This window comes from Seriola dumerili, unplaced genomic scaffold (genome assembly GCF_002260705.1).
Source record: "Seriola dumerili isolate Sdu_G_001 unplaced genomic scaffold, Sdu_1.0 BDQW01000450.1, whole genome shotgun sequence".
NCBI classification, from domain to species: Eukaryota; Metazoa; Chordata; class Actinopteri; order Carangiformes; family Carangidae; genus Seriola; species Seriola dumerili.
This window is the reverse complement of record NW_019174705.1, coordinates 1,001,246-1,023,223: the sequence shown is the minus strand read 5'-3', so window position 1 is coordinate 1,023,223 and position 21,978 is coordinate 1,001,246. Positions and strand designations below refer to the sequence as shown.

Here is a 21,978-nt window from a genome sequence, read left to right as displayed (position 1 = left end):
CTCCGTGAAACACTACCTCCATTTTAAACATTCAGTCTGCACACCAGTTTCCATTAGCGCCCACTCGACAGCCTGTTTGTTGTTCCCGTTGTTGTTCCCTTTATCTCGTCCTAAGAAGTATCAAAGCTGACGTTGCTCTGTTGTGTCCAGGTGGCAGCCATCAGAGAGGGCATGTCCACCATCATCCCTGTGCCCCTCCTCTCCCTGCTGACAGCACAGCAGCTGGAGCAGCTGGTCTGTGGCCTGCCAGAGGTCTCTGTTGAGATGCTGAAGAAGCTAGTGCGTTACCGTGACATCACTGAGAGCCACCAGCTCATTGGCTGGTTTTGGCAGAGCTTGGAGGAGTTCACCAATGAGGAGAGGGTGCTGTTCCTACGTTTCGTCTCTGGCAGGTCCAGGTTGCCTTCCAACCCGGCTGATATCACACAGAAGTTCCAAATCATCAAGGTTGACAGGGTAAGGTCCTTTCTAATGAAGTAATTAGCCTATTTACAAAAACAAATGCCAATATTAAAAATAAAAAATTCACCCTTCTCATCCCCTCCAGCCCGTCAATGGCCTCCCTACTGCTCAGACCTGCTTCTTCCTGCTTCGTCTGCCCCCGTACACAAGCCAGGCTATTCTCGCTGAGCGTCTGCGTTACTCCATCCACAACTGCCCCTCCATCGACATGGACAACTACATGCTGACCCACAACACCGACCCAGCAGACAGCTCTGACACCGAGGACTGAGGCAGAAAGCTGCGGTGAACAGGGTGATGAATGTATCTTCTCCGATGCCATGCACATTATGCACTGAACACAGATTTTTATTCGCCAAACCTGTATGGGTAGTGTACTGTTTATATGTTTGTTGACTCAAAGACGTGTAGTTTTGATTTTCCAACTGTGCAAGGTGTTGTAATTATTGCAGTGCGTACTCTGAATCAAAACTACAGGGATACAGAATAAGATTTTAAAAATATAGGTGATTAAGCCACAATAAAAGAGTTAATGTGCCTGTTTGTTTGAAAATATGTAATAATTTAATGACCTGTCACACATAGGCAGTATTATTGTAAAATAAAGAGTGTTTAAATAAGGTCTTCGGTGTATTGTAGTTGGAATTTCTATGTCCAAATTTGTTTCTTAAGTAGATACTGGTACTTTCAGATTATCAGTAATGCTTGCTCTGAAATTTTAACTAAGAACGATGCAATTAATAGAGACATTATTGTGATTTGGTTCCTATGAAAACATTGTCTCAAGTACAGAAAAACTAAATTTGATTTGTCTTTGCTCTATATTTATTCAATCAACTGTTCAGTTGTACTTTTTGTTAAAATTATAGTAGTACTCTTCTGCACAATTTGGTGGAGATGTATAGTAAACTAAATGCATTCATTTTATAGTAATTTACCTTGATTAGTTTGCAAACAACTGTACTTTCTAAGGCAATTTGCTGCCTGAAAGCTACAACAAAAATAAATTCCATTAAGATCAGTGTGTTTAATCAATTATCAGTTAGGATGCTCTGATCAGCTCTGACAAAGTCTTTCTGACATTCAAACAGAATCAGAGCAGAACATTATCCACCAGCCTTCACAGCAGAAAGATTTACGCTCTAAAGAAGCAACTTCTATGTTTAGAACAGAAATCGAATTGGTCTGGTAGTCAGTCAACCTCTGAATCTTGTACCAGAAATGAGGGCACTTCAGAATTATTGGTAATGAAAGGATCTAAGATGTGTTTTCTAAGGAGTCCAAATAAGTGATTTTTGCTCTTTATGAGAGAAACAAAAGGCAAAAATAGTCTTACTGTAGGTTGTAGTAAAGAATTCTTTTTTACCTTATCCAGATATCAATGATGATAGTAATGATCTCATGTGAAAGTCTTTAAACACCTGGAGTAAAAATATCTGAAATCTTCACTATGTACAGTACACATACGTTCTTCCAGTGTGTCTCCAGCTTTAAAGTCCATGACATGAAATAGTCATTACTAAATAAGCAACAATCAAATGTAATGTTAGTAAATAATTAGTTTTTTTCCCCTAAGAGTTTATCAATCAAAAACTCAACTAACCTTCATTAGGGGTGAACTCCCCACTGTCAAAACATTTTGATGCAAGGAAATACGAGACAAACATTTTTCCAGCAGAGCCACCCACTTCAAAGCAGTGATGAGAGAACAGCAAACAACAACACAAATACAGAAATCTGTCATGTGAAAAACTGTTTGACAGAAAATGATGTGTTGAGGTACGACCTCATCCTTCAAACCAAGAGGCTGATTGACAAAATACGTTTTCAGGGCCTTTAAGAATGTATTATTATATGTCCATCTACGGATAGTCTCCTCCTATGAAAGGCAAGCAAAACACAAAGCAACAACTTCCCTCATTACAAAAAGAGGTCTTAATTCAGTTCCCCTGAGTCTAATGTTGTCCTGAGTCAGCACCGCTGGTGAGTCTGCAATTTGTCTGTACTAGTGAGAGGCACGTCTGCTGTGACCTTATTAACCATCTGTTTCCCCGTGTGCGCTGCGGCCAGTAAGACAGAATACAACCTGCAGTCAGCAGCTGAGAGAGGGAGGCTTTTTCATGAGAGACCTCGCCTGGTATAAATATAACATCCATCCATCAACCTAACAAGTACACAAATTTGGAAAGATGAAAAAAAATATATATATATTTAATACAGCTGAATTAGACAGGCTGGATTCTACCTGTTATTTCCACTGTGATTCAGGTGTGAATTCAGGTAGATTATATTACATCCTATTGCTAAAGCGTGTGACACACTGGATCTACATTCCTCTAAGCTGTAATGTGGATCCACCCAGACAAATAAAACAACAAACAACAATATCCTGGCTGGAATGACATGCACTGATTCCACACAACATACACTTTTACTTCTAACTGACTTTGAAACTGAACTTGTTCAAAATGAAATCCTCCTTGTATCTGAATTAGCATATTTCCCGTCCGGGGTATCCGATCATTTCCTCTCATTCAGATAGGAAACCTCTTCTACAAACATCAGCACTCAATCAATCATACAAGCCAAGCTCTTCAAATTCATATTTTATAAAAGACAGATATGATATTCCGGCAGTAATCAGGGTTGGCAGATCAATACTGTAAGAGCAGCTTTAATTTTCTTCATCAAAGTGTGAACAGACCTGGTTATGAATATGTAATACTTCCTATTCCCACAGGAGGGCAGTGTGGTTGTTGCGCGTAGATGTTCCACTGCACAAAGCAAGTTCAAGAGAGCAATGACAATAAGCAGAGATCATTAGCGCACACATAGACACAGACACATGATCACAAATGAGAGAGATCTTGTATAGCTGATGATGCATATCTCTGTCACCCTGTTTCTCCCAATCAGCTGGTCTGATCTGTACAAATAGATGACAACATACTGGATGACAAACAGTATGTGGTCAGATTACACCAACAACGTCCCAATTCAAATCTGAGTAACACTCACAAATTGATGCATGCATCTCTTTTGGACTGAAGTATTCCAGTTAGTGCCAAAGAAGTGCAGCTGGTCTTAGTGTGCATCATGAAAAAATTTCAAAAGCAAGTGCTGCTGCGTGTCACAACTCTAACTAGGCCACCTATGTTTATTTCAACCCAGGTGCAATTCACAAAAAAAAAAAAGTCTATGCTCAGTTTCAAAGAGACACATGGGTTTCTCCTAAGTTACTTTTTTCATCCATCAAAAACCACAGAAGTCTGACTTTGGGAAGACAAGAGTGCCAGACTGTTGGACAATCATATCATAGAGAGCAATCCCTCTGGATGGCATGTATGTCATTTAGTAGGCGACATGAATTAAAGCAGCGCAGTGGAGAGAGAGTGTGGCTGACATGATAATATAATACACTGCATGGGAGCAAGTCAGCAGAACTACTGTGGTAGCTGTGCAGTAAGCATTCATTCAATGAGAGTGAATATGAGCTCTGCCTTAGTTACACTTGCATACACAGTGAGGAAACTGATTTGAAAGCATAGGTATACAAGCTACCAATTACTTTACACTGGAAGAAGTTGAACTACAGCAAAGATACCCAAGGGAGAAATCTGGTTTGGTTAACTTAAGCTACCTAGAAAAAAGACCACTACTTTTTAAATTCACAATGTTCATGAGATATGAAACTGTAACAAAATATAAAAAATGCCACTCAATTGAGTTTATTGCAGGTCATACATAGACAAAAAAAAAATGAAATACTCCACTATTCTTGGGAAGGTGCTGGAATGTCAGCTTTGGTTTTGTAAACAATAATTGCCTAAGTATGGCCATAAGGATTTGTCCTCAGGCTGAGATTTAGAAGGTTTATGCATGATGATGTTGTCGCTGTGTGAGCACTGAGCAGTGCCCACCCTTGGCTTTCGCACATGCACTACACAAAGGTCAAGTGTGTGGTGCTGACTGCCTGAAGAATGCAATGCCTGTGCATGTCTTCACAGCGGCCGGGGCTGGTCTAAGGAGGTTCAGTTACAGTAGAGAAGCAGTGGTGAAATAAAAATAAAAAATCATTCCTTTCCTTTTATGGCTCACAATTTTTTGTAGTTTCGGTCATAAACTACACAAAAAGAAAAAAAAGAAAAAAGTAATTTAACTATTTGAATCGTTTTGCACATATGGATGTAGTTGAGCGACCAGCAAGTTAAATGCAGACATCAGATTTCTGAACATGCATGATTCCACTCTGCATCTACCACAGTGTCATCAACAGGTGTACAACCCCACGGTGTTACCATGTTAGATGAGAAGATCAATACTACTCTTATATCTGCTGATCAAATATGAAGCTACCACCACTGTTAAATCTGTATGAACACAGATGTGTAAAAATGCAAAGTCTTCATATTAACACAGACCACAGATTTGTCTTTTCATCTAACTCTGCGAAAAAACCTAAGTATCCACTTATTTCACAAACAACAGCATCAGCAAGGGCCCCGCTAGATTTGCTGGTAACCCTACAGCAGCTCGCTCATGGCCCTTAAACAGTAAATATCAATAGTCCTTGCCATGTTCCACATATAACGTAACTGTACTCTATATATTACAGAATGACTAAGCAGTTTAAACATTAATCTAAACTACTGTCACTGTTCTATGTTCTTTCTGCAATTAGGTGCTTATAAGTACAATAACAAACTTTCCAACTTTAGTGTTTTTTTTTGCAAAGAAAACTTCCCCCTTTTTCTCCTGTGTTCTAGTCATATTGTGATCACGTTCATACATCAAGACAGTAGATAATCACCATGCTGACAGTTACCCTTCTCCATTTCTTTAAATCTTTAAGCGCTTGCTTTGAAAAATAACCCCAGGCTAATAATTTCAGCTAGCTTCGATGAGCTTGCCAATATCCTTTACATGTCCAAATAAAATTACAATATCACCTAAGGAAGTGCAAAGTCTTTCAAATAATAGGTTTTCATCTCTCTTTTTTTCCACCCTCAACTGTAAACATCCATGTTTGAAGGGAGTTAAAAAGTGACGGTGATTTTTAAAATGAGCCTTGCAAACGTGACTATGAATGTCACTAAACTCAAAGGTTTAATACTTTAGCTTCAGTTTCATTGCAAACGATATTTTGCAAAAACACTTTAGATTTTATTTTTTATTTTGTGTTAAAAAAAACAAAAAACAAATTCACACCTGTGGAGAATGAAGCAGGTCTCTCCATCCTGAATTTTTAATGAGTGAAAAGGAGGGTGTGACCTACATAGTCTCACTGAGGCAAAACAGGGAATGTGACTGGTCACCTGATCACCCCCCCACCCCACCCTCCACCACCCCCCACCCCCCACCCCCACCCCCGCCCCTCACAAATCACCGAGAAGGCTACAATTTCATCTAGACAGTGACAATGGATGAGGGCTGCTGTGAAAACAAGGGCACTTGGGTGCGGGTCAATGAATTGCTGAGGTAACGCGCTGATGTGATGTGTGCCTGGGCTGCTAAAGGCTTGTTTGAGTATCCTGGCTGGCACCTTCTCATCTCTTATTACAGGACACGCAGAGTGTGACCCATGTACCTTGGAGACATTTAAGACTCTGGTACGGTTTCAGTCAGTGATGTGATATGGACGTGCTTGCCTGCTTGCCAATTGACATTCAGGTTGTTGTGATATGTGCCAGATGGACAACAGGAAGAAGTTGAGGACTTGGTGAAAGGCTGTGGGTCTGATTTACAGTTTGCTATATGTGAGTCAAAATTTATAGTGTTAGGAACAGTTCCGCATTTTGGGGAATGCATTATTAGCAGGCAGTTAGCTTAGCATAGGTTAGCACAAAGAGTAGAAGCAATGGGAAATAGTTAGCCTGGCTCTGGCCAAATTTGAACAGAGGTGAACAAGACTGAAGGTGTGAAGCAAATCTTCTCCTTGCGTCATTTGTCTAAAATTGATTGATGGATTGCTGTTTGTTTTTTTCCATCCCCAACAGCCAATCAAACAACTTTTCTGTTATTTCCCTCCAGTCTTGCCCCTTCTTCCCCTAGTCTCTTTACACTTATGAAGCAGATTTATAAAGCCCCAGGATATGTTAAATTTTGAACTTGCACCAACACGTCTAAAATTCACTATGTGTTCTGTCTGAGCACACAGTGAGAGTCTCAACTATAATGCTTTATATTGGTGGTTAGGGCTAAATGCTAACATCAGCATGCTAACATGCTAACATGACAATGACAATTTTAACATGCTGATGTTCAGCAGGTCAAATGTTCATCTTGTATTATCATGAGCTAGTAGGCAGATTTTGTTACCATTGGACAGAGTTAGGCAGCTCTTTCCTCTTGCTTCCAATTTTTATGCTAAGCTAAGCTAAATGCCTGCTGGCTATGGCTTCATATTTAGCTAACATACACAAGAGTGGTATCGATCTAAATTAAGAGAGTGAAGATCTTCAGGGCTAACTTGTTCAATATGCAGTTGCTGGTGAAGATTTTCTTTTTATATATAACTTATAAAGCACAAATCAAAGTTACATTATTGTCATTTAACTAATTAATTATTTATCTACCTATTAGATCCTCAGATTGGGCCCTTTCTAGTAGTTTCAAGGAAACATGATGAAGAATAAAGATGACCCTGCTTTTTACACCAGACTATCAGCACCACCAGCATCTCAAGTCAATGTAAGGTTATTGAACATTTTCCAGCTGCAGTATTAGGCCTTCTTAGTTTTCACTTTTAGCTTATTGTTTTATTAAATCCTTTTTTTTCCCCACTCATGTACTGTTGTTTTCTAATGTTTCATTAGTTTATCAAATTCTACTTTAGTAAACTCTTGAAAACTCTTTATACAGAAGTTCTGTATTTATAACTCTCATACAATTTTAGTATTTTAATAAGACTGAGCAGGTGTTGCTGTCATGATAGCAAGCTTTTACCAACTTGCTCTTTAGTTGTAGTTCCCCTTGAATGGCCTGTGGAGAGAAAAGCTCGGGTGTGTCATGGGACTTAAGGAGGATTTAAGTGGCACTAGGTGGGAACCTGGTGAGACTGCTCTGATTAATAATGCAGCAGTGTCTGAAGGGGCAACACAATCTCCTCATACTACTGGGCCTTTCTGGAATGAATCAAAAGAGGACTCTAAAACACGTGTATCAGGTGCACCTGTTTAATTTATTTGCTTAGGTTTTTAGGGTTTTAAATTGTTTACTATTTATAAGTTTGGCTGTAGAGATGGCAGGTCTATCAGTTAGTCCACCACTTTGATCTTGACTGATATCTCAACAATTATACGATGGATTACTATAAAATTCATATGACATGAAATATGGAATTCATGGTCTCTAGAGGATGCATTCTACTGACTTGTGATAGATACATTTGTAATCTAGCACCACTGGTATGTCAAAGTTTTCACCTATTCAGTAAAATATCTCAACATCTATTAGATGGTTTGGCACAAAATTTTCTACAGACATTCATGGTTTCCAGATGATGTATCCTCTTGAGTTTGGTGATCCACTGACTACACGTCTACCACCACAAACAGGTTAACATTTCTGTCATTTTTGAAGTTTGGTACAGACATTTATGTTCCCCATAGGATGAATTATAAAAACTTTGGTGATCCTCCGATCTTTCATTTTGCTGCATTACTGCGACAAATTTTTAATCTGACCAAATACCTGCAAACCTAATGACATTCCCATCAGACTCTGTACTTTGTGTTCAGTGATAATTAACAAATGTTAGCATTACACTAAACTACGATGGTGTTAAAGATAAACATTTTAGCATCATCAGTGAGCATGTCAGCACGCTCATGTTAGCATTTAGCTTAATGCAACACTTTGCCTGCGTTAAGAAGAGTCTCACAGAGGCACTGGTGTGGCTTTAGACTCTTAGTCGTGTTACTTAACCATCGCATGGTTTACCAACCAACCACAGCTCACTCCAGCAGCAAGTCTGAGAGACATTTACATTGTCTTTCTGAAAAAAATTAATTAACTCAAGCTTTGTAGATGGAAATCTCAGGCAAAAGACAGATAACACTTCAGTTGGTGGGAGACTATTATAAGCACTTAACAGACAGCATTGCTACTGTCAGGTGAGCCCAGTAATTAGATTATTGTCATGCCCACTGTTAACACTGCGTCATCGTGGTGAAACATGGGCCCCATGTGTTTCCAGCGTCTCACCTACAGCGCAGTCAGCCAAAACTATTGTGTAGTAGCTCATTACCACGTAATATTAGATGCAGAGGTCTTACACTCTTTTCGAGTATTTTCTCAAATCAACTTGAATGCAACATCTCTTATACTGTAACATCTACGGTGCAGTGTGTTTATATTTGTGTTTTCCCACACAATACCATTCCATCTGCTATAATTTAATTTCCCCATATGGGTCATCAGACAAATCTCATCTGAAGAGAGATGTTCCTCTACCCCACCACTTTGGCTCTTGTAATAGAGAGGCAGTCGCAACAGCGGATGTCAAATCAGATTTAGAATTCAGCCTATTAACTTGATATACAAAATATCATTTTATCCACATTTGTTTTCCCGGGGTTAAAGAGGACAACAGCATGAGCCATTGGGGACACAGCACTGGAAGGAGAAGGACACAAAAAAAGTGTCTAATGTCTAAGCCAGAGCTGTGGGCCGCATCTCCACCAGGTGCCTAAAAAAACTTGCTGCTCTCAATGTGATTGAGATGCAGTCTGACATCCTCACCCATGTCATTAAACTGAGCTGCCAATCAGCAAGATAGTCTTTCTCACCATTTTCTAACAAGTCAATGAAATCCTGCATGCAGCTCACACACACAAAATACCCACTGATACTCAGTGTATCCCATTTTTGTGCTGCTGTTTTTTAAAAATCCCCGTTATGATACGTCATCTCTGCCGTGTATGGAGCCGGAACTATAGTTGTCTAACATCTCTGGCTTACAAACGTTTCACAGCAGAGTGTCCGTCCATCCTTTGGCCTGCAGACAGTTCATCATCAATGGCCGGGGCTTTACCTCCTGTGGTTGGCAATGGGCATCAGCTCAGCGTCATACAGCCAAAGCTGGCCGGCTGCTCCCAGAGGTTGGAAGCCAACACAATACAACAGAGCTTTCATTTTCAATGAGCTATTATGCAACAACATCTGGGCAAGGGACCTTGCAAGACCAGCCCATCTCTTTTATAAATCAGCTGTGATTACATCAACACCAGCTATCCCCCTCCCTTTCTTCCCCTTCGGGATCAAAACACGAAGGGCATTCCTATTTGCGTCGCTGATTCGAAGCCAGAAACAGGATTTTTTTTTTCAACCGCCTCTCCCTCTCTCTCTTTTTTATTTGCTAATGATGTTGAAATCGGGAATCATTTTGTATTCTCAGTAATCATGAACATCTGGTGTATGCCATCTGGCCATGTTGTTTTCTGATGGGCTTGACCATCATTATAAGTCAAAAAAAGAGACATATAAATGTACAAGCTGGTTTAAGCGGAGCTATTTTTGCAAGATTAGTGATGTACAAATATTTCCAAGCACAGGAGGTGAGGTGTAATATAAATTAATACCATTTGTACTTTTGTTTGTTTGTTTGAACCTGAAAAAATAAATTTAAAAAAAAAAAAAATCTTGTTTGTTTGGCAGCAGAAATGAACAAGGCAATGCTTTGATCCGTCTCGGAATATTATGTGGTTCTGGCTCAGAGACAGCTCCGAGATACATTTTCTGGGACTACACGAGCTCATATATCGCCACCATAGACAACGCTATGTTTGCACACTGTACGGTCGGGACAGAGAGTTGATGACACAGGAGAAAGGGAAGGGCAGTATGTGTTGGTTAGGGACCTAGTTAAGCTCCCTGTGAGCTTAAAATACCAAACAAAGTAGGCCTGTATCATTCAGTATAAACCCAGCACCTGGGATAATGCACACGTAGCACAGTCTCACACTAGTATGTATGCATTCACACACATTTATACACTCAACTGTCAAGCAACCCACTCCAGCTGCCAAACTGTGTCTGCAGGGTAATCACAAAGACCAAAATAACTGTGGAGCAACCGCTCTAGAAATTTATATTCTTGTATCTACACCATTCACCTCCCCTTCAGGTTTATTACCTAAAAGACATCTTCTATCTTGTCACTGAGAGAGCACGATATGATGCATGGTTTTTACATGCTGAGACCCAAAATCATCATACAACATAGCAGAAAAAGAAAAAAACCAAAAACAGTGTATCACGCAGAGCAGAGCTTCTTCAAGGTGCCAATGACACTGAAAGTATATGTTGGGGCAAAAAGGGACAATCAAGAGGAACAAAAAGCAAATAGGAGAATTACTGCAGAACAAAACATGACAAAAATATGAATGAATATTGGAGGCTCTGACAGGGAGGAGGCAGCAGAGTGCTGCAATGCAGTCTGCATACGTGCAGACGTACAGTACCTGTGCAGTAAATGTAACAAACTGACAGAACATACTGCTTTTACTTCACTGCATGTAAATAACAGCCTGTGCTGTGCAAACATATCAGCCGCTCAGAATGTGGACTTGCACTGCATGCCACGATAAAAAAATTGCTAATTGCAGTTATTTCCAAATATCTATTCAACTAGGGGTTTTCAATGTAATCACATTATACTTCAGTGTTAGTAGCCAGTCAGCTGGCCTTAATATGCATTGTTTGTAAAATTTATTAGGCTAATGGTTTGATGAAAAGACTGGTCTCATGCACACAGAAACATCTCAGGCAGATGAATGGGTCTCCAGTGAATACTGGTGCAGAGCGCACAAGTGGCTGCAGCACGGGGGCATTAGTCTGAAGAGCAGGAAAGAGCAGTAATGGTCAAGGGGGCTTGAGATGGGCTGCAGATTCACTTGAGTGTTATGTTAATACAATACCAACCAAAAAGGACCGGCACTGCTGTATGTATGTGTGCATGTGTGCGTATGAGTATAGAGCACGCATGTGCTTGAAAACATGTATGAGAATGTGGCGGGATTGAAAATTTCTCCACTCTTCAGATCCTGTTCACTCTGGTTTTGGAGAAAATAGACTAAATGCAGGCTGCAGTGTGGGTGGTGTAAGGGCGGGAGTACCGTATATCAGGCCAGACACAAACCTTATGTATTGGATTACATCACTTTGTGAGAGTTTCTGTTGGGGATGGGGGGTTCAACTGCTGATTGCATTTACAGTCTCAGCTAAATTATTTCATTTTATTACTCCAGATCTGATCTTACACTATATGTTAGATATCCATGAAAATACAATTTGTTAACCTGACCTACATAAAAGTCCTTGTGTACAGTTGTGCTGACATCAAAGCCGTGAAGATTATATTTTAAGCAGGGTCGGTGATTTATCTTCAGCCTCTTGGTTAACTGTAATATTAATCATGCAGTGCCTCGTGTGGAATCTCAAACCTGCAAATACAACAAACTCTCCCCATGCCTGTGACGCTCTTGTTTATGTTCAGCGAGATAAAGAAAAAATACAGTGAAGAATTCTCACATTGCATGAGTGGGGATTTTATTACAGTATTATAGTTTACAGTGTATGTTACTGGAATTGTTCTAGGTACAGTTTGCTGCATTTATTTGACCCATGTGGTCATATAACGCTGTCTGGTCGAGAAAGTAGGTACTTGCTAAGGTTAATAATCCCAGAGATTTAGTCAGGTAGACTGTCCTTTCTCTGCACTTGAGGTGTCTGTGATCAACTCTAACGCTGCAGTGCCGGTGTGAGTGTTGTGGGTACTGTTCTAGTGTTACCCACACAGTGTCAGGTGCCCCTGGGTGCACTTGTAAACACATCCCAGCTCGCAGACAGAGAGAAGTGGCATCGAGAAACTCGAGATCGAGTTTCTGCCCACCTTTCCAGAAAAATTGTAAACGATTGTACAGTAGCTCAAACTCATAGAGCTGAGCTCGCACACAATGACATGTGCACACATGAACAGTTATTCTGACAAACATGGATTTAAACAGTATCCTGTGAATGTGCAATTTTATACTTGCATTCATGCTGAAATGTCACATTATGAATAGTAGACAATGAGAGCAGCTACTGGATAAACAGATACAATATGTGCAACTGCAAACACATTTATGCAAGTGTGCACACTCTTTCACACAAAGGTCCAGCAGTGTGTGTGGATGCAGCAAGTCCTCATTAGGAAACACTCGTGCCCATTGGCAACAGTAAAGTCTCCCTCATTCATCATTCAGAAGTGGTTTACAGAGCTGAAAAATTTCACGTCTGGGTAATAAGGTACAGCAGAACATTATTAATGAAAATGGGCAAATGTTCAACACATGCGCACATGAAACATACACTATTTGTCCAATCTTGGACATTCAAAATAACTAATTTACTATTTAGTTCATTTTGATGCCTAGAAACATCTTAGTCCTGGCTAATGGCAAATTACCATATGAATCTTATAAAAGTTCAGGATTTCAAACCACAATTTAACTTATCGTGGGTTTGTATATGTACCTTAACTGTACACAGCTTACCACATAATGCCCATATGTTTGTTTGATGGGTTCACAGAGTTACAGTATGTTGGAAGGACGGCTGCCCTAATAAACATAAATCTCTGATAAGGAACTGCCTGGAATTGTGCATATATATACACACATTAGCCTTAAGCTGACCTCCCAGAATGAAGCAATGGTGTGTGTGTGTGTGTGTGTGTGTGTGTGTGTGTGTGTGTGTGTGTGTGTGTGTGTGTGTGTGTGTGTGTGTGTGTGTGTTTGCCAGCAGATACGGTATACAACCTCACCAGACTTTATCATTATGTTTATTATGAGATGGTTTTGCCAATGGCATGGAGTCAGGTGACTGTACTGTGTTTAGATAAAAGCATTTATCTTAATAAATTCACTGTATGAAGAATACATCATAATATCATAATAACTGAATCACCTCTTTCGTTGACACTGCTTTTTAAGAGACATTATAGAATAGAGAAGATTGTGTTCAAAGTTAGTAGTGGTAACAGGAATTAAAAACAAGCATCAAATCTACATCTTTCTTGGAAAAACCCTGAATGACCATGAAGCATATTTTTAGCTAGAAATTTAAAAGCAAAAGAATTGCATAATGAGATGAAACAAGGGGAATGGTACACAGCTGACCTCGGGGTAAGGATGCTGGCAGAGAGAGGGGGGGGGGACTGATAGCTGTACCAGCTGGTAGCCGTACCAGCTGTTCACCACGTGTTACACTGGCTACATTATTAGTATGATGATGAAGTCAGATAATATATAGAGACAGGCTTTTTGTCTCGTTACAAAAGGGATTTTGTTTGGCCGCGCAACAATGGAAAGATGGCAAAAATATGGCACGTGAAAAGAAAGCAGTAAGTGAAGGCAGAGAGCAAGTGAAGAACGTTGAAGGAAATGAACGGGAGTGCTTGTGTATGGTGTTCATCCATGCATAAAGTATGTACAAATGTGCACATGTTTGTATGTCTCGAGCTGATATGCCTGGCTGGCACACTGTCTTCAATTAAGGCAATGTCTGGGCTTATCAATCACAATATAGCTCGTTCCCTGTGTGGCGGACGCTCAGTCACATGTCCCAGACAGCTGCTGTTTACTTTTGCTGCTGTTGCTAGTGCGCTCTGCAGAACATTATGCTGGGGAGTTTTGGAGGACAGCAATTGACCTGAGGAGCCAAATCCATGATTGTAAATGCACAAATTCAGTGGCACAGAGAGAAATACCCATCACCAGACAGATGCCACTTGTATCAATCTTGATTAGCGAGACTTCAGACCGACCTTCAACTGAAGTATCTCATGCGCAGAGTAACAAGGGCGGGGAAGAGGAAGGAACCCTGTGCCCTGATGTCCATAAAGGTGAAAAGTTGAGAGCAATCCATCAGTGACTGTATGTTCTGGCTCTGAAACCTCATTTTCTTGAAAGCTTCCTCATGGTTATAACATCAGTCAATGGCTGGATGCTGCCAGCGACAGTTTGTAACCACTCAGCTGGAGCCTTTCTGTATTAATTGATAGCTTTCTGTCAGTGGGGTTATAGCTGCAGAGCCAAAGGTTTTTCACGTGATGCATGACTGTGTGATATAAGTAGGTGGACTGACTCTGAATCATCCAAAAGTCTGAGCCAGCGACGCAGATTTATTGCAAGCTTGTAAAAGAGAGCTATGGATAATAGAAAAAGGAGCATTCACTATCCTAGATACTATCACTATCTTCAACAAAGATAGTGAAGACGTCTGTGAATGTATTTACAATTTATTTTTCACTCTCTGTAACTACTTTATGGAAGAACAGAATGTTCCAGCCCCATTAAAAATCAACAAAATCTAAAAGTAGTGGCCAAAGTAATGTAAATGTCAACACATTTAAATTGTAGGCCCGTTAATATCATGATTACTGAAGTTTCTTTTCCACAACCTACAGACGAGGAGGAACAGATATTCTACAATCAGGTGCTCATTAGTGACTTGGAGCCTCGACTTCCCCTGAAGCCGGGCAGATTAATTATCAAAATGGCAGTTACTTTATACCAGTGAAAAGAATAAAGCAATTTCCATAATCCATCAAATGCATTAAACATAGAATAACAGCTTTGTTGCCAAGCCAAAGAAAAGTTAGCATCCACTTACAGAGTCAGACACTTTCTAAGCCAAACCACATGCAATACATTTGATAAAAACATTAATTTTGAAATGTGTCCGTTAAGTGTTGGGGACAAAGGTATTGAGGTTTCTTCAAGAGCGGGTAAATACTTGTAAGACTGAAGGAGTCTGGTACAAAGTTGGAGGAGTATTTATGATATTAAAAGGAGCTATTTCTAAGTTTTCTCTGCTGTCAAATATGGTTTCTTGCAGGGGTTCTTCTAGACTGGTTAGTAAACAGCTGTTAATGCTAACACTGGCTATGTAGCGATAGCCAAACTTACAAGTAGCTCCTTTAGGATTGGGACCACTAGTTTTTAAGGTTTATTGGTCCTGTAGAGAGAATACATACAGTCTGATTCCTGGGTAGAGGAGGGAGAGGTTTTGCATGTTGAGGCAGTGGATAAACCCCCTAAACAACTCTAAAACATACTGCACAGACTGGGCATTGTGTTGGAATCCTCTGTCTCGCTATCTGTCAAATATGAACTAAATATTTTCTCCCATTTTAGCCCCGGTTTTATCTGCCAAGTCCTGAGAAACAATAATCTCTTGCCTTGCTAGATTTTCTGCTATCTTCACCAGCCACTTGTTTACTTTGGCTCTCTGCCATCTTGTCCTGTCCAGGTAGTGTATAATCAGCTTGTATAAGCTCGAGGGCTGAGTGTTTCTGCCCACAGTTTTATGAATACTGTTTTGGTTTGCCAGAAACCAATATTTATAGTGTGACCTCTCGGTTAGGGGCTGGCAGCAACATCTCTAGAAGCAGCTTGGATTGATATTTTTCACAGTGCTGCATTCATTTGATCAGATACAGTACTGTGTTTGTTGCAGTCAGATATTTTGCTGCACACTGCAGTGATGGAGGGTGATGCTATTCTACATCAGAAATATAGGAAAAGATCATTACTGACAATACAGTCAAGTTTGATAAATAATAACCACTTCAGCACTTTGGGAACCACCAGACAATCTCAGTAGGCCTTCTGCTGGAAGTAATGTGGCTTGCCAGATAATTGCAGAAGACTTAATCAATTAATGCTGACTATATCCTATTATTTAAAATACTGTCATCGCCAACATGTTTAATGGACTGTTATTGTGTTTTCTCTCCCTCTCTTTTCTCCAGATCACTTAAAAAGAGACACAAAGTTATGGTTCTTTCTTTTTTTTTTAATTAAGGAATGAGATATAATCTTACATTAATCCTACCTGTATTACTGGATTACTCTAACACCTTAACAAGTCTGAATGAATAGCAGAGTGAAAGAATAAATTCACATACTGTACAGAAGTGAATATAAAGTCAACATTAAGGTCACCACACAGACACTGCTAAGCTTTAGGCTAAATCTGTATCTCTCTATTCAACATAGAAATTAAACTGATATTGATCTTTTCATGAATGTAGGAACTTTTCTTTTTTTTTGCGCTATTTTCTCAGCAAAGCAACATCAAGAATCTCACCTCACCTGTTCAGCAGGTGCTCTCAATATGTCTGTTAGCTCTGCACCCCTGTTTCCAGCAGCCCCCATGTCCTGCTGCCTGCTCCCCCAGCTGCATGCTGTTTCTTTATGAATCTGCTCATGTGTATATGTGTGTGTGTGTGTGTGTGTGTGTGTGTATATATATATATATATATATATATGAACTGCGACAACAGTCTACGGTGGTGATACGAAGACATTATTCAGATCTAAGGAAGAATGTGGAGACTTAAAAACTGTCACTCTGCTGCACAACATGACAGACCAAAAAAGCTCAAGGCAGTAGCAAATTACACTCAGCTAATAAAGAGACATGTAACGGACTAGATAAATCCGCCCAAAGAGAGCAGGCATTAAAATGCAGTAAAAACAAGATTAGGTCATTGAATATAACCTCCAGCCTGTTAAACCCTCGATATTTTAGGAGAAGAAGACAAGGAGGATAATAAAACAGTCACATCCTCCGGGGAAATAGGAGTTGCTGTAGACGAGACATAAGAGGAATTTTGACACTTCAAGCTAACAGAGTCATACTGAAGTGTTGTTGGTTAAATGTTGGGTCTACTGATGTCAAGCCTGATGAGCTAAGTGAGCCATTAGTGATGGATTCATTAGCTTGGGATCGAACTAGGGCACCTTGCCATTGTGGGCTTCTTAATTATTCATAAGGGAGAGCTCAAAGGACTTAAACCTGGATTTAAAGCTTTGTCCTGGGCCTCTTTTGGTGCTAATGAATATTAAAAGGATAGAGTTGCTGTGTAAACCACTGTCACAATATGTCACCGTTAAAATAAAATATCTGCATATTCATGTAGGCAAGCTAGGGTTAATGAGCATAATTGTTTTTTTCTCTGCAGCCCACGTCTTACTCGGGACTAAGCGTCTTGCTCAAAGGTACTTTGGTACAGTGGGTTAAAAGGAGAGGCAGTGATTCATGATTTTCAGTGGATGAAAGCTGCAACCTCGTGGTGACAGTCTCAGCCCTCTAACCTCCACTGGGCCTCATTACAGAAAACTGTCTCCACAGAATTTATCTTCTAATCATCTTAAGCAAGTTATTAACAAATCAGATAAATCACCCGCCAAGAAATGACATGTTTAATCAGGGGTGGCTGTTAAAGTGGACACGGCACACTTAAAAAAAAAACTTGATTCCCGTTGGTCAATTAAACATTAAGGGATCGTGACAGCATGGCTGTGACCAGTAGGTTCTTATCTCACTTTCAGATCCTGGTAGAAAGAGAATGCAATGAATATTGCATCGTATTAGGCTGCTGGCAATATAAACCAATGCAATGCGTCAGTGACAGATTCTGTATCACGTTAAACAGCAAATTAAAGACGTTTTAGCTGGAATAATTTGTCCTCCTGCTAAACGATATTATCTGGAAGTTAATACTATAAATTTAATCATTGCTTTACAGCTAGAAAAGTAAATTGCTATGCAAGCAGACGGAGCACTTTCTGTATTAAGCATCTCAATGCACGCTGGTTTTCTCTTCAGCACCTGTGCCAGAAACGAAATGAAACTAAATTAATTCAAGTCATATTTCAATATAGAAGGCGGGCTGTGTGCCAGGTACAACATCTTGTTTACTCTACTCCTGATGGAGTTCATCATAAATACAAGGCAAGCAAAGTCACTTTTGCCAAGTGTCAAACCAGACGCTTTCAAGTCTGTGATTTGGTTTCCAGCGAAAATAGACAGGTTTAATTTGTAAAAACACACACACTAATGCTACGCTAACGTTGCTACACAGATGCAGACAAAAAGTGAGGGAGTGAGGGGGTAAAAATGTCCAACCATCACCCATCTTTTCAGTCCTGTTAATAATGTTATAAGTTATATAGTATGTTGATGCCTTGTTAATACAAAATAGAAGTGAGCCTGGAGCAGCATGCAGATAAACAAAGACTACATAATAAAACCCACCTGGGACTCTCAAATCAACAGCTCCTTCTCAAAGTTCGACTTTTCTGAGGCGATTCTTAATGACCCATGTTAGCGTGTCTCCACTGTGTTTCTGTCAGGAGCTGGCACCATTACACATGGTTAACAGGCCGGTCTCACTCTGGACATTTTGACATGTCAGAGCAGGAAAAGCACAGGTGTAACTAACTGATGTGTCGCAGTAAGCCCTGCCAATCAGCCAGCCTGCACAACAGCAGGACCCCGGGACTGGCTCACACACCGGAACTAATGTTATTAGTCACTCCAGTGTTTAACAAGTCAAAATGGCCACTGTGAGGAAGGTCTATAACTTGATCTTTACAGCAAAAATAATATTGTTACAGAATTACTTAATTGCAGAAACCGTCAGTGTTTGGAAGAATTCAGCCTCATTTTTGAATAAATCCAATAAGCTTTCTAAAAAAACATACTTTACATACTGAGCTTTTCATTTCCATGCTTTGGATTAAATAGTGGGAAGAATAAATTCTGCACCATTAGCAATTTAAAGGATGATTTAGTTTTCTTTTTTTAAATTTTGTCTTATCCTAGTGCTGGAATTTTGAACCATTAAATATGATATTGTTCCCAGTAAGTAAGTAACCGACTGTTTCCTAAACCCATTGCCCAAACCGTGACTGTCCAGTGCAGCTTATTGTAGCAACTATAACTGGACATGACAGGCAATATTTCTCAACATGCTGAGGTGGTCTGCATGGAGCTACAGAAAGAGGGATTATGTGAGGGGTGTTTTTTTCTAGCCTTTCCAAAACCATAAATACAAGAGCTCCAACATAATGCAATGTGTGCTGTATAATGGAATTGTTTGGCTATAGTTTACCACCTACAGTATTAATAGAGAATTACATTCAAGGACACAGTGAATATCATTAATTACCTGGGTTACATTAGTTTGGAGTAATACTAGCTACTCTGTCCTGCTTTTTATTGGATTTTGAGAACTACACTCCAGCCAGTCACCTGTGTTACTTCTGCCAAACACATCAGTTAGTTCGCCTCCTAAAAGTCTTTCCCCTTGTAAAATTAAAAGAGAAAACAAACAAGCTTAGGAAAGAGCTGTTTCTTCATTTACATGTATTCTACAAGGGTCATCAACAAGTGAAGACGCTGACTTTTTCTCGGAAAATGCAGCTTTAGCCTCAGCCTTTTAGCAAAATATGAACGCAATTGAGTGCATATTTCAGAAGCCTTTTACAGAGCTCTCGTTTTAATATGAGTCTGACATGGAGATATGGGGACAGGGTGGCATCGCTACGAGAAAGTCCCAAAGGGAATAAACAAAGTCTGACAACCAGACAGGTTGTAAATCCTATAACTTAGCCATGTAACGATTTCTGACTGCTCATGTTCAGATTTCTTGCCACCACATTCACATCTCTCAGAAGTTTACTTGGTGAATACAACGATGGCTAAAGCTATGAAAGTATGAAAGTCCCAAATTATAATAAACCAGAGTTATCCTTTAAAAACTATGCAACATATGACCATGTATTACTGTATTCTAAAGAATAAAGCTGACAGTATATCTCATTTTCTCCCATGAAATCCCATGAAAAAAAATTAAAGCTATCAATTAATTTATCAAGCTTCAAAACCTTCATCATGGGACTTTCTTGTCACAAGTTGAGTGTCCCAGACAACACTGCGCCTGCTTACAAATCCTGATGTCTTCATGAGGATTTGCAGACCCTAAACATAATCATCTGATTGGTGGAGCTTGTTGGGGGCATCTCTGGGATTAAGCGCTCCCCGAGGGGCTGAATTCAAGACAAGAAAGTTCAGAGATTAAGAGACTCGCTCAATGTCAAATGACCCTGACTGCTCCTTGACACCTCTGAGCTGGACACATTCACTTTCATCACCTTAATGGCATTAAACTGAGGTTTGTGGCCTCCTGAGACATTTTTTTTCTCTCTCAGTCAGAACAAAAGTGTACTGCATTGATTGAATTTTGAAATTCTAATCACACAAGGATATTCACCACGGTGCATGTATTTTTCAACCCTCTGTTTACCATTTTTGTATGTGAAATGTATAATCAAGCCTGCATGAACACTGTCAGTCTTTCAAGGTGAGGCCACCGTATGTGGTAATGGGTAAAGCTGCAGGGAGCCTCTTTCATTTGGGAGAATTAACCTTGCTGTGCTGCTGAGGCAGCAGACTAAAAACACCAGGAAGCCTTACCGCCATGACAGAACGGGAAAAATATGGGCTGAGTGATGGGTTAGGGTTTAGGGAGGACAGATGAAGAGGTACTAGGTAACAGGGGGATAAAAAGGTTTGGGAATAAGGGAGGGTTAGTGTCACTTCTAAAATATGGGTTGAGAGGAATAGTCGACAGGGAGGCTCAGTGTTTGGACAGGAAGAAAGAGGGATAAGGCAGAGGATGGATGAGAGAAGAGGTGACGTCACAGGTTGCGTAGGTTTGCGCCGAGTTCTGTAGAGTAACCCTTCACTTCAATTCCCCAGCCTTGGACCACGAACACATCGTATCCTCTTACCCTAAAACGTTCAGAATTCATCTAAAGTAATTCCCTCCTCTTGTTCCCTGCCCCAAATGCAGACAGACACACACATACAAGCATGCACAAACATAGACGCACACACTAGTCTGTCTGCAGCTGGCTGTGGTCTGCGCTGTCTGGGAGTTAGAGTACTTCAGATCACCATGGATTACTATGGGATTTTCCCAACAGCCTCTAAAATCTCTGGCTTTCAACGTTTAGGCGATTTGACTTTTTGGAGATATAATTAACATTTAGATTCCTCTCACACTCAGCCAGCTGTGACGTGGCCATTGTTTTCCTCTGGGGTTTCATCTTGCTCATTGCATTGCAGACATCTATACACGACACTTCTGACATGATAAGGTTTAAAATGGAACCACAGATTCAAGATAAATAGAGAACCATCATGGCGTTTGTACAGCTCAGTGTCCTCAAAACAGAGACAGCAGCCTCATCCACCTTGAGGTAAAATCACTACATGCGACAAGTGCCTCAGAGAGAAAAGACAGACACTCACACTATCTAACGCCCACACTGACTAACTCACACTAACACAGCAGATATTGGAAGTAATGATGCAGACGGAGAGGCAGCACTTAGACGTGACAGTCCCCGTAATCTTGGTCTTATATCAATATTGTTTAAAGTAAAAGAAGATACTCCTTTAGCCCTAAACTACAAAGCGCTAGGTTTGGTAATAGAGAGAACAGAAAAGCTTTTTTTTTTTTTCTTCCCTAATTGCGAGACGAAATTGGTTCCAAAGACTCAGAGAGGTGTAAAACACTCTGTTCTCTGCTGACTGAGGCACAAACATGAAAGTGCGATGGTACGAGCCCAAGCAATTACTGATGCATTAGCAGGCGCACTCCGAAGACGGATC

The 21,978-nt window shown here is 40.2% G+C and overlaps 1 protein-coding gene across 1 annotated transcript in view; it reads left to right on the top strand.

Moving 5' to 3' along the window:
* Positions 1 to 1,046, top strand: part of LOC111234694 (probable E3 ubiquitin-protein ligase HERC1) — a 45,157-nt gene extending 44,111 nt beyond the window's left edge. The window contains exons 78-79 of the mRNA XM_022762850.1: positions 151 to 456; positions 548 to 1,046. Of these exons, the coding sequence (XP_022618571.1) occupies positions 151 to 456; positions 548 to 733 (492 nt within the window). The 3' untranslated portion in view covers positions 734 to 1,046. The remainder of the gene's footprint in view (positions 1 to 150; positions 457 to 547) is intronic.
* The last annotated feature ends 20,932 nt before the right edge of the window (positions 1,047 to 21,978 follow it).